This window comes from Poromitra crassiceps (assembly GCF_964638095.1).
Source record: "Poromitra crassiceps genome assembly, chromosome: 25".
Lineage (NCBI taxonomy): Eukaryota > Metazoa > Chordata > Actinopteri > Beryciformes > Melamphaidae > Poromitra > Poromitra crassiceps.
The window spans coordinates 9,234,826-9,247,070 of NC_139649.1; the positions used below are offsets into that span (position 1 = coordinate 9,234,826).

Genomic DNA, 12,245 nt, shown 5'->3' on the forward strand with positions numbered 1-12,245 from the left:
GCCGTCATTGTGATGTGAACTACACGCCTGCAAAGTTTCGTGTCCGCATCTTGCACGGTTGTGACGCTGTCGCGTTCACAAAATCTGTGCACAGACAGACAGGCAGACAGACAGGCAGACAGACAGACAGACAGACAGACAGACAGACAGACAGACAGACAGACAGACAGGCAGACAGACAGGCAGGCAGGCAGACAGACAGACAGACAGACAGACAGACAGACAGACAGACAGACAGACAGGCAGGCAGACAGACAGGCAGACAGACAGACAGACAGACAGACAGACAGGCAGACAGACAGACAGACAGACAGACAGACAGACAGACAGACAGACAGGCAGAGAGGGACAGTCCTCTCCACACATCAGGTTGAATAGTGAAGTCCTTGTTCCATTCCAGTTTGATGAGCTCTGGAGGAGTGGGCTCTTGCGTGTGGGTGTGTTCTCTCTTCTCTGTTCCACTGAGCACACAGTCGCTCTGGGATCTCGGCCTGCGCGCGTGCCTGACAGGAACGTGTGCCACTGACTGTTGGCCTGTCCACCACAGAGCCGTGGGCCTCAGATCAGTGCCATTGGCCGGCCATAGGGGTTGCGCTCTCGATGGCGCTGTCGCTGAGTGGCTGCCTGGCTCTCCGCTGTGCACACGGCAGCCCTCCAGATGCATGCTGGGACAGCGGAGGCCACGGGGCTGAAAATCCCATCAAGCAGCAGTTCCAGGCCCTTGCACCGAGAAGATGAAGCACACCGGCACGCCAGGGGACACGGGCCAAACCCTGACGCACCCCCCCCCACCCCCCACCCCACACACACACACACACTCACCCCACCCCCCACACACCCCTCACCCATCCCTTGATGTGCCTCTTCTTGACTTCCTCGCGTCATCCCTCTCTCTTCCCGGGTTTTCCCCCCTTTTCTCCGTACAGGAGGAGACCGCAAAGCCCAACCAGACAGAATATGGAGTGTGGCCCCTCAGGGTCTGTGGCCCTCGCTTGTTAAATAAAGGAGCTGACTGGCTGATTGATAGACCCTCACCAGTCCCTGCACCTCACATGTTTCCCGGTTCACCGCCTTATATACGAATCCTTTGTTGGCTCGGCCCCCGCGTTGGCGTTTGTTAAATGCGCCGTTTGATGGATGGCACCAATTTTCCCTCCAAAACCCAGATGAGCCACCTAAGCACCTTCTCCCCCCCTCCCCGCCCCTGATTTCTCCCCAGGTAAACCCCATGAGCATGGAGGGACAGGAGCGCTCTAAAACGGTATCAATCAAACAACCTTGTGCACCGCCGCCGCTGCTGCCGCCGCAGCAACGCAGTGTTTCAATTATGCATGTGTTCCTCGGAGGCTGACATTTTGTCCAACCTCGCGCCCCCGCCAAAGCACAGAGGAAGTGCCCTCCTGTTGTCCCGCTAAGTTTCTCACTTATTCATGTTCTTAATTTTATTCCGTAAGCATGTTTGCATTTAGGCGTCCCATTTTTCTCTCAGACTCGACAATATCATGACTACATCCCCATCCTGCAGTCCGGCAAACCGGAGTTTCACAAAATTGCCAGTGGCCAGCAGCGACTATCTCTGCCCCTGTAACGGCAGATAGCAGGGATGGGAAATCGAGAACCGGAACGTTTATAACCGGGCTCCAAATTGTCCAATTACTCGGAATCGTATGCCTCCAAGGTTAGCAGTTCCTTTTCGTCGATGCCGGCATGTTTTTCCTGACAGTTGTGCGCATTGCAAAAGCTCCATGTGTCATGACGTCAAACTCTGCATCGTCGGACGCTGTTGGAAACTTGCAAAGGCCAAGTAGTCATGGCGGAGAGGAAGCAACAGTCCATGGCTTCATTTCACAAAGAAAGATGACAACAGTGCTATAATGATCATTTTGACAATGGAAACAGCAGCATTATGTTGAAACATGCTATATGTGTTTAAGAAAAGGAGCATTGCAAATTTATTTGAACATGTTCAAATGTTACGAGGCAAACAGTCCTCTGTACACAGTACACTGTGTTCAGACTCCTGAGATAATCAAGCACCCGCATTGACGGTGACAAACATCTGTCGGCAGTAAATTAATCGGGAATCGATAAGGGAATCGATAAAGAATCGGAGCGATAAGCAGAATCAATAATGGCATCGGCATCAATAAAATCGGATCGATTCCCGTCCTTAATGCCAGAGGCGTCCTCTGAGATCCACAAAGGCTTTCTAGCTGCTAGAGGAGTGTCAGTCTGAGGGAACAGACAGGTGAAAAAGATAAACAGATGCGAGAGAGCAGTCCCCGGGGGTGGCGGGTTCATTTGTTACCTAGCGAGGACAGACATCTTCTCGTCAGACAGGCCGTGCCAGCAGCAGATGGGAGGTCATTCTGGCTGCGGAGTGAAAGCCTTGAGTTAAGGATAAAGATTCTCACTTCACACAAGACTGCCATGGGTTTTTATTTCCCCCGTGGTCGTCCCACAATGAATGCCATTCTACACTTTAAACCCCCAAGAATCTCCCAAGCTCTTTTTAAACAACCCTAGCAGGCAGCCTATTCAACTCCTGTATCATCCGCTCTGTTGTTCTGATCGCGTTTGTGCATTTAAAATAATCTTCGATTATTTTAAAACTATTTTAAAAACTATTTTAAAAACTATTTTAAAATAATCTTCGATTATTTTAAAACATGTATCGTTAATTAAGTTGTTTATATTATGTGACAGTGATTCATTCAAATCCTGTTACAATGTAGCTACAACTGTTCATCTTTGGTTCAGGCCAACTTGCAATCTAGCGTATTATAGCCTATACAGATGCATGCAGCCATCGGCATCTGGCTAGGTCCCTGCAGGGACCTATCAAGATCCTTGGCAGATTAAGCAAATAACAGAAACTTAACTCAAATCTAACTTAACTTAACATAAACAAATTCAACCTCTTCATAAACAGCAGGTGGTATAAATACAGTATAATTAGTTTATCTTTGATACAGCATAAGGTATGTATGTCCCTTAGGGCAGTGGTTCTCAAACTTTTTCATGTCAAGGACCCCTAAATTGACACAAATTAGACCACGGACCCCCATTTGATAAGATTTTATCCCAGGGTCCCCCACCTGATAAGATGTTTGCTTTTAGATGTTTTGTTACAGAAAGTGGATGAAACCCATGACCAAAATACTCCTACATTCTGTTATTGTGTTACTTATGGGATGGAATTATAGTGAAAATAAATTATTCCCCTTTTTGCTGGGGACTTCCTGGAGCCAACGTTTCAAAAGTAGGCCTGTGCACATCCCACCTTCATCCAGGTGCAGGGCAAAAGGCGTGATATTCAGTAGGAGAGAATGAATGTCCGCACACCGGTTCTTCCTGGAGGCCCCCACAAGGACCCCTGGGGGTCCCCGGACCCCACTTTGAGAACCACTGCCTTAGGGCGCGTGACAAAGTTCAGTTGTTTGGTATATGGGCTGGGAGCACTAAGTGAAACTCACTGCCAGTGTAGGCTATAATGTAGGCCACACATCTCTGGTGGCTTTGGATACTTGGCTACAGGTGCACACACCACAAGTAAGTAAGTAATTCATCCATTCATTCCCTCTCACACTCTTTCTTTAGGTCCTTCTTCATCCTGAGTATGGTCAAATCTTCCAAACTGAGATATATTTAGCTTAGAAGAGGTTTAATTGGTTTAAAAAAAAATAAGGATGCTTGACACATTACATCTATTTGGAATATTTGGAATATAGTTCTAATTTGTTGTGCAAGTCAGCGATGTTTTTCAGGTTCTTATCCAAGACCGCCACACTTCTCTCACTTCAGCCATGATATTATGCCAACTGGGAAGGACAGGCAGACGGGCACGTGGAAGGAGGATATTATGGGATGGTACTTGAGACACACTGGCTCCCGACCAGAACAACTGGCGTCTGTCCTCTGCAGATGGACACACAGGTGGGCTCGCAGGTGGGGAAGGAAGGGGGGAGTGCTCTGCCAGGTTTGTGTCCTGCTCAGGGTGTGTGTGTGCGTGTGTGTGTGTGTATGTGTGTGTGTGTGTGCGGGCGGGCGGGCGTGCACACACGCGCGCGCGCGTCCGTGCGTGCACGCATGGATGTGTGAGTGTTTGTGTGCCTACATCACATCTGGACCATGGTCCACTGACGTGTCAGAGAAAGGGGTTCATCAGTGAAGCTACACTGCACCCTCCTGGACTCCTGCAGCACCACATGGCCACTGCAATGTATGCACTGCTACAGATTTCATTTTGTTTGTGCAATCATTTTTCTCTCATCTATGACTATATTATCAGTATATTGAACTTGTGAGTTTTGGTGTTATTACTTTCTCAACTGGTTTTTTGTGTTTGTTTTTACATTTATTTCATTAAACATTAACGGCGAATTTGGAGAGAGAGGGGAAAAAATTGGGGACCGATGTCCCTTTTTTCTTGTCATAAAATGGTCTTCCCATTTTTTTTAATGCTATTCTGCAAAGAACTCTTCCTGTTCCCCTCCAAAGCTCATGCATAAATAATTTGGCCAGTCTATGAAAAGATGGGCTGAACCAAACAATATGATTGCAGAAAGCAAACCGACAAATAATATTGATTTCTGCAACACACAGACAGCTAATCAATGAATGTATGTCTCCCCCGCATGGCCTGCGAGTCAAGATCAATTTTGAAGAAAGATGAGACATCGGCAAACAAAGTGGAGTCGTTCTGAAGCACATCCCGCTGTTGTGCAACAGAATAAATTCTCCCAGCGAGAAATCGGCTGCAGCTGTCATGGCCAGCCAGGGCACTTTGAACCTAAAAAGAACACAAATTGTGTTCAATGCTGTAATTGTAATAAATATTGTTTATGATCACAGACTAATTTGATATGTTTTATTCTCGGTGTCTAGTCATCTCTACACTTTTATATCACATGCTCCCTGCCCTCACATCATGGGCCCCCAGATGATTTATTGATCTTAGCAGCCTCTGAGTAACCTGCACAATTGTTTCATCGCCCTGTCATTATTACCCTGTGATGAGCTGGGCGTCAAAAAGTTGGGAGCCCGTCCCCCCAGGGTGTTTCTCTCAACAGACACATTTGTTTTCACATATTGCAGACTTATAAGAGGTTGCGGGGGGTTATTGGCTCAATGATTGCAGTTAAAGGTCAGCTTACTGACCTGAATTTCATGTCCATGTATCTTTTCTTTTCTCTTAGTTTTTGGTTGTGTGGGTAAAAGTCAAGCATGCTGTGTCTGATCACGCCTGGAGCACTGGATTTACATTGAATTATCGCAATTGAATTCTTATAATGCGATCTTTACTTTAATAACAAGTTATTCCCATTAACAGTCAGCTTATGGTATATTCCCTGCAAACATAACAAAAACAATGAACAACAAAATTTTAATTGTTTTATTAACGTGCAAAAAAAAGATTGTCATCTGTTAATCCAATGAATGTTGTCTTTCAGTTACATGCAAAAGGAACCAACTCAAGTCTTCAAATCTGAAAACTTGAGGCAAGGATATACTGTAGGTCTACGCTACTTTAGCAAAAGCTGGACAATCAGGCCAAGGCATTCAGTCCAAGATACATACAGGCCCTCCGTCTTGTTGGAAAGTAAGACATGTCTGAGACATAAATAGTTTGAGACATTGGCCTGGCCCAGAGGTTGAGTGAGAGCTGCTATAAATAAGTAGAGTCGTGATGATGAAACCATGTCAAAACTAAGGCGCACACAAAAACCACTAGGGGCAACATGTCTGATCACACTACTTATCACTACTGCAAAAGGGGTGAAAAAGGCAGATAGAATAAAAAAGATAAACTATCAAATGTATTGATTCCTTGAAGAATTGTGGAATACGACAAAATATGGCTGCCAGCAGCAATGGCAAAGATCAAGCGCTAATGACTTAAAGTGTAATATGAGGTTTATGTCGGTATTGAATAGGCCACGCCCACATGCACCAACTGCAACAAAAGTGACTAATGCTTGTGCTTTGAGCATGTGGACCAAATTTGTATTCAATTCAATTTGTGAGCTCAGGAGATACACATTTTGGGCATATGGGTTGAATTTGGAATGTTGTTGCCGACATGCTTGATGACCTCTGCTGAACATACACGTTTAGTATCGATTCGGCAGAAAAACACCCAGCGAGTTGGACGGTTTTGTGTCAGGACACACACCCATTAAGTTCATTGCTGGCAGCCATATTGTTTTATCCAGTTTGGCTGGGAAACGATTACACGGTGCATCTTAACATCTAAAGTGGAGAGGAGATTTGCCTCTGTACACAACTTTCAGTGTTACCACTGGATCTGACACATCTTCCATAGCATTATAGCTAACCAACGCTGAGTGGTGAAGTGTCGTTTACAACAAATATTAAGACGTGAAGTCCAAAGGAAGAAGTCCAAAATGGATATCACATCTAATATACTGCACAGTATAATCTCTCAACGATGGATAACAAGACAAAGCTAAATTGGATAGTTGTAAGCGTGTAATTCAGATTCAGAATGTAACACTAGTAATGTTCAGTCACCCTCATTAATTATGCATTTAGTAAATAAACATTTCCCAATAATTCACAGTATATTTCATATGAATATTTCAATAGTATCTACGAGGACGCTCTTTAGAAAAGTAAAGGACCCGCACACACACACACACACACACACACACACACACACACACACACACACACACACACACACACACACACACACACACACACACACACACACACACACACACACTTCAACTAGTCATAATTTCTTTTTATACACTTCCTATTGGCACAGATTCATTATGGACTCCTTGTGCCTCGGGCACCACCTCTGCCCAGTCTGGCCGATCTTTTAGTGGTTTCCCTCCTGCTGCACCCCCTTTGGCTCAGTACCCTTAGGCTACATACCAAGGTTAAAGAAAAAGCTACATTAATTGCATCTATGGATTTATTAAAAAATGCATACCAGGCATAAAGAAGCCAAAACACTATTTTAGGTGACCTCGTTTTAGAATTCCAAAAAGGTAAGCCATTAGCAATCCAGTCATTATTTTAGATTACGGTGTTCAAACGATCACAAATCAATCGTATACGATGGAGTCAGCAATGGAAAATGCAGATTATTATCAGATACGAAACACAGCACAACCTGAGAAAGCTGTTACCTGAGGAAGAGCATCAAATACTTCAAGAAGAAGCATCATTGTTAGGCTAGGAATAGTTACATGACACCATGCATGAGCACATGGAGTTTGGAGTTTTAAGACTTGACAGGTCAAAGACAAAATGGTTAAACTTCACAGCATTCACAATGATAAGTGCAGCGCAACAGCAGGCTTCCTGAAATGGCACAGTCAAACTGAGAATTTCCATCACCCTAATTCATGTTTGAAGCACTGAGATATGAATGCCATTACACATTCAGTGTACCCCAATTTCTGACTCCTCTGACGTTACAGACCCCACTTCTATCATCCTCCCATCATGTGATCTGTTCAGCTTACTGAAGCGAGCGCTATGAGACTGAACAAAATAATGTATGGAAAACATTGACAAGAAAAAGTCAAAGCAAAAATCATACCTTACACAATTCAGTTTTCATATTCCCTTTTGAACAAGTAATGTAGGCTACACACGAACACACAAACCATTAAGACCTTCAAATAATTGTAGCTGGCAATAGAAAATACTTTAAGTCATCATGTTAACCTATGGCTTTATATGATAAATGGATGATATTGCTTAGTTATTTGGCAGTAGAGCATTAAAATTGTTCTATACATGAAGCCACACAAATACTGCAAAAGTTTAAATGTTTAAATGGCACATGAAATGAAATGAAACGACAATTAATGAAAGTTTTTGAGAGTTTTCAAGTCACACCCTTTCAAAATGGTCCTACAATGTGGCTTTACATTTGTTCTTTTTTTTTCTTACTCTTTTTTCCCCCATATAAAATATTTGAATATCCTTCTTTTATCTGCTGTCAATAATTGTGTAATGGTCAAACACAAAATATAAGGAGCTTATTTGCAGCACGGGGCTACCCAGCTTTACAATGTCTCGTTGCTAAACCCAAACAAAGTAAGCAATTTCTTCCAGGTCCACGGGATAGTCTGTGAGGTGCAGGGGCTCCTTGATATCAAATCGTGTACCTTCTTGCAGCCCCTTGTAGCTCCGCCAACGGCCGGCCGGCAGGTAGATGTCGCGCTCTTGCTTCCCGGGCTCCAACACCGGCGCCACCATGAGGTCGTCCCCAATCAGGAACTGCGAGTCGATTTTATAGGCGGTCTCGTCGCCCGTGGCGATCCACCAAAGGGGCCGTATGATGGGGTCTCCCGTGCTCAGCACCTCGGCGGCCAGCTCCAGCACCCTGGGTGCCACGATGCTCTCGTGGAGCGCCGTGTATTTCCGAGCAATCTCGACCACCTCGGGGTCGTATTCCCACGGCGGAATGGAGAACTGCATGGAGGGCATGAAAGCCGACAGCTCCAGCCAGCGGATGTAGAGCTCTCGATCGGGCAGCGCGCCGTTTCCGTCGGTGCGGTTCGGATAGGCGTTCCCTCCGATCATGTCGGGTAGAATGAACTGATAGCCCAGGATGCTGATGGTGAGCACTGTGGGGATGAGGGATTTGAGCCCCATCTCGTAGCCCCACACGGAGTCCCTGTCGATGGGCCTGAAGAAGCAGGAGATGTTCTGGGACTGGTAGCCGCTGCGCAGCTCCGCACGGTCGTTGTAGGGCTTCGCCATCTCCGTGTAGCGTCTCGTGTAAGTGCTCGGGTCCCGGATGTGAGTCTTGGTGCTGAACTTCCACGGCAGGTAATTGGTCTCGCCGGCGTCGAACTTGAAGGACGACACCCCGTACTCATCGCGTAGCGAACGCAGGTGCGCGGCGAACCAGTCGCACGTCTCCGGATTCGTGAAGTCCAGGATGCCGCCGATGCCGTTCCACCAGCGCACCAGAGCCGGCAAGCGGCCCGTGGGCTCCATGACAAACAGCCCTCTCTCCACGCAGGTGTGGAAGTTGTCCGAGTCGTAGTTAACAAACGGGTGAGTCCAGAGGGACACGAGAAATCCGTCCGCTTTGAGCTTCTGGAACATGGCGGAGGCGTTGGGGAACTTGATCGGGTCAAATTTGAACTCCCCGTAGTGGCTGGTGTAGCGGTCGTCCAGCTCCAAGTCGCTACAGTTGAAGCCTTCCTTGCGAATGTTGGCGGCGTATTTTAAGACTTTCTCCTGGTCGATGTCGGTCTTGTGCAGCGCCCACGTGGACCAAATGGGATGGCGGAACATGTCTTTGGCGGGCACTTTGTTCGGCTTGTTGAAGTACCTGCGCACCATGTACTTGTGAATGGACGTGACGTCGGAGCCCACGCACACCCTGTAGCTGAGCTCGGCGCACGGCGCCTCCCCGGGGTTGGGCTTGAACGGGCTGTCGTGGTAGCGCGCCTGGAAGTACATGGTCTTCTCGGTGTTGTTCCAGCCCAGGTGGAACGGCACCGAGCTGTTGATCTTGATGGCCGTCGCGTTGGAGGACAGCCAGTAGCTCTCTAAAAGCCCGCCGAAGTCGTTGCGGTTTAAGTAGCTGTCGCTCGTGACAAAGGGTTTGGGCGCCTGCTGGCCAGTGATGGATATGGGCCAGTGCTGAATCGCAGACACGGCACCGCCGTACCAGTGGGCGAATTTGTAGGTCATGGCGTGCTCCACGGGAATGTCGGGGACCAGCTCCTCCCAGCGCACGCGGTAGCACTGCACGGTGTCCTTGGGCCGCACCGTCTCAATGAAGAAGTTCAGCTTTCTGTCGGTGGTTCGCTCGCAGCTCAGCATCTCCCCGTCTTTAGAGCACGAATCTAAATCCAGAGTCCCCGACCTGCCGAGAATTCAAGAGACACGACATTGTTCACTCGCATCTCTATAGTCATTGTAACAATTAATTGACGGACGGCGGCCGACTCAAAACCTCGTTAAAATAAGCACTTCAGTTCAAAGTAATAAGTGTGTGGACTACTAGACATCGAGTGGGATATGTATATTAATAATATGCTAAGCATGTGTAAACTGTCCGTGCCCATAAACTGAAACTGTGAAAAGTGGAAGTAGGAGTTTGACATAATACTGAAGCGTATTCCATCATATTTGACTTCACATTGACCATATTGTGTGTCAGTGCAGTCTTAATATTATAGCAGGTGCAGGAAAAAGATGGTCAGTTAAGACAGAGAATGAATCTCCCTCCCGGGGTAATTTTGTGGATTTGAAATATCACATTTCTGATATAGTATGATATAGCATCTGAATTATGTATCCACACACGCATGAATCAAATTCAATCAAGTGAATAATACCAACCTGAAAGCCATCCTGAAGACGATTGACCCGCCCTGGTTGCGAATAATGTAGCCATCTTTATTCAGGTCCAGCAGCTGGGTCTTAAGCAGCTCAGCTTTGCGTAGCGAGGCGATGTAATAGCACCACGCCGTCACCGCTGCGATCACCAGGACCAGCCCGATGACCCCGGCTCCGACCAAGGGTCGAGTGTCCTTGGTGCGTTTTGGCTTGGGGAGGACATCTGTGATGGTGCCCCCAGCTCCTCCTGGTACCACCTGGTACATGACTTTGATTTAGGTCAACAACAAGCAGTTCCTTCGGTTGGTGTGCTGCAGATCATGGAGATGTTTGCCAGGCAAAGCCTTTGCAGTCTGTAAAGGGGGAAAACAAACTCTCGTGTGTGGGCTTCTCAGTTGGTGTTGCACTCTGTCCCCCCAGCGTTTTGGTCTGTTTGCCTGCCTGTCAAAGAGAGAGATAACAGACTATTCAAAAGCCAGTTCTCTAGGTCCTCGTGCAGTCCCGACCGCTCCTAACATCTAAAATCATTTTGGATTGAATGAAAACTGTGTTATAATGAGATGAATTATTATTACTAAAAGATTGCTCGTTGCTGTAGCCTTTTTAGGTTCACCCGAGATCATCTTGCAAACTGTTGTCAGAAAATGTTGACGTTAAAATTATCTAAAAGTATCAGAAAGATCAACGAAAAAAGACAGCCCCAGCCAAAATATCACACAATCTGCTTTCAGTGGTACCATCTATATTCTAGGGGTGGGGGAAAAAATCGATTCACCTAAGTATCGCGATTTTTAATGTCACGATTTTTTGAATCGATCTTTGATTCCAGAATCGATAATCGCATTTTTTTTGGGTGCTTGCAGTCAGGCCACTCACTGAACAGCAGGCCAGGTGCCGCCTACTGGTTTACTAGTGGTTTTATTACTTTATTAGTTAGTCTGAAGTTACACTTCAGGGTTAAAGTGGGTGCATCTCATTGTAAAATTGGACTTCAAACGGCCCAAATCTGGCTTCAAACGGCCCAAATTGGGCTTCAAACGGCCCAAATTTCACTCGTGTCGGCCCATATCGGCCTGGCCTGCTTGGTATCTAATGCCGGGCCTGAATTATGATCCCAGTCCGCCCCTGTTTTTAACTATATCGCCCAGCCCTACTCATGATATATAATATACAGTCTCTAGTGTATGATTCAACTTTTACCATGTTCTAATCTAGTGTAAAAAAGCAAACAAACTGAAAAAAGAAAAGAAAAAAATAAACAAAAATCGTAATAAATCGTAATATCGAATCGCAATAATCGTAGAATCGCAATACTTAAGAATCGCAATATAAATCGAATCGGCACCCAAGAATCGTGATAGTATCGAATCGGGAGATAAGTGAATCGCCACAGCCCTACTATATTCCTACATTTACATTTCTCTGTTCAAAAGCCTCCATATCTTTGCCATGGTGTTACATTCTCTGCACGGCTGCGTGATGAAATGCTGTGACAGCGGTTGGAGGTATATTACGCTCTCAAGGTGCAAACCTCAAACATTTGTTTGTGCTTTAAGAAACAAATCCGCTGTCAATTACCCCGGTAAGAGAACAAAGTGGGAGTTCGCAGCAGCAATTCTAATGGATCCGTCCGATTGAAAAGAAGGCTCATTTGTATGTAAGGAAGTGGAGTGTGGCAGCAGAGAGGATTTAGGCCTTTGAGCTCTGCCAGGGCCGAAAAGGAGAGAAATACATGCACAACCTCCTGCTCCATCAAGCTAGACCAATAGCCAAAAGTGAACGAAACCTGGTCCGGTCTATAATAGCCAAACACCAGACAGTTGAAAACCCTAGCAACCAAAACGAACACTTACAATATATTAGGACTGTGGCGATCCACTTATCTCCCGATTCGATAC

The 12,245-nt window shown here is 46.2% G+C and overlaps 1 protein-coding gene across 1 annotated transcript; it reads right to left on the reverse strand.

Moving 5' to 3' along the window:
* Nucleotides 1–6,677: 6,677 nt before the first annotated feature.
* On the reverse strand, nucleotides 6,678–10,613 carry myorg (myogenesis regulating glycosidase; the record flags this gene model as incomplete). The annotated part of the gene is made up of 2 exons (XM_083661103.1): nucleotides 6,678–9,871; nucleotides 10,351–10,613. 2 exons carry the CDS (start codon nucleotides 10,611–10,613, stop codon nucleotides 8,068–8,070), a joined length of 2,067 nt encoding a protein of 688 aa, XP_083517229.1. The 3' UTR covers nucleotides 6,678–8,067.
* Nucleotides 10,614–12,245: the final 1,632 nt, after the last annotated feature.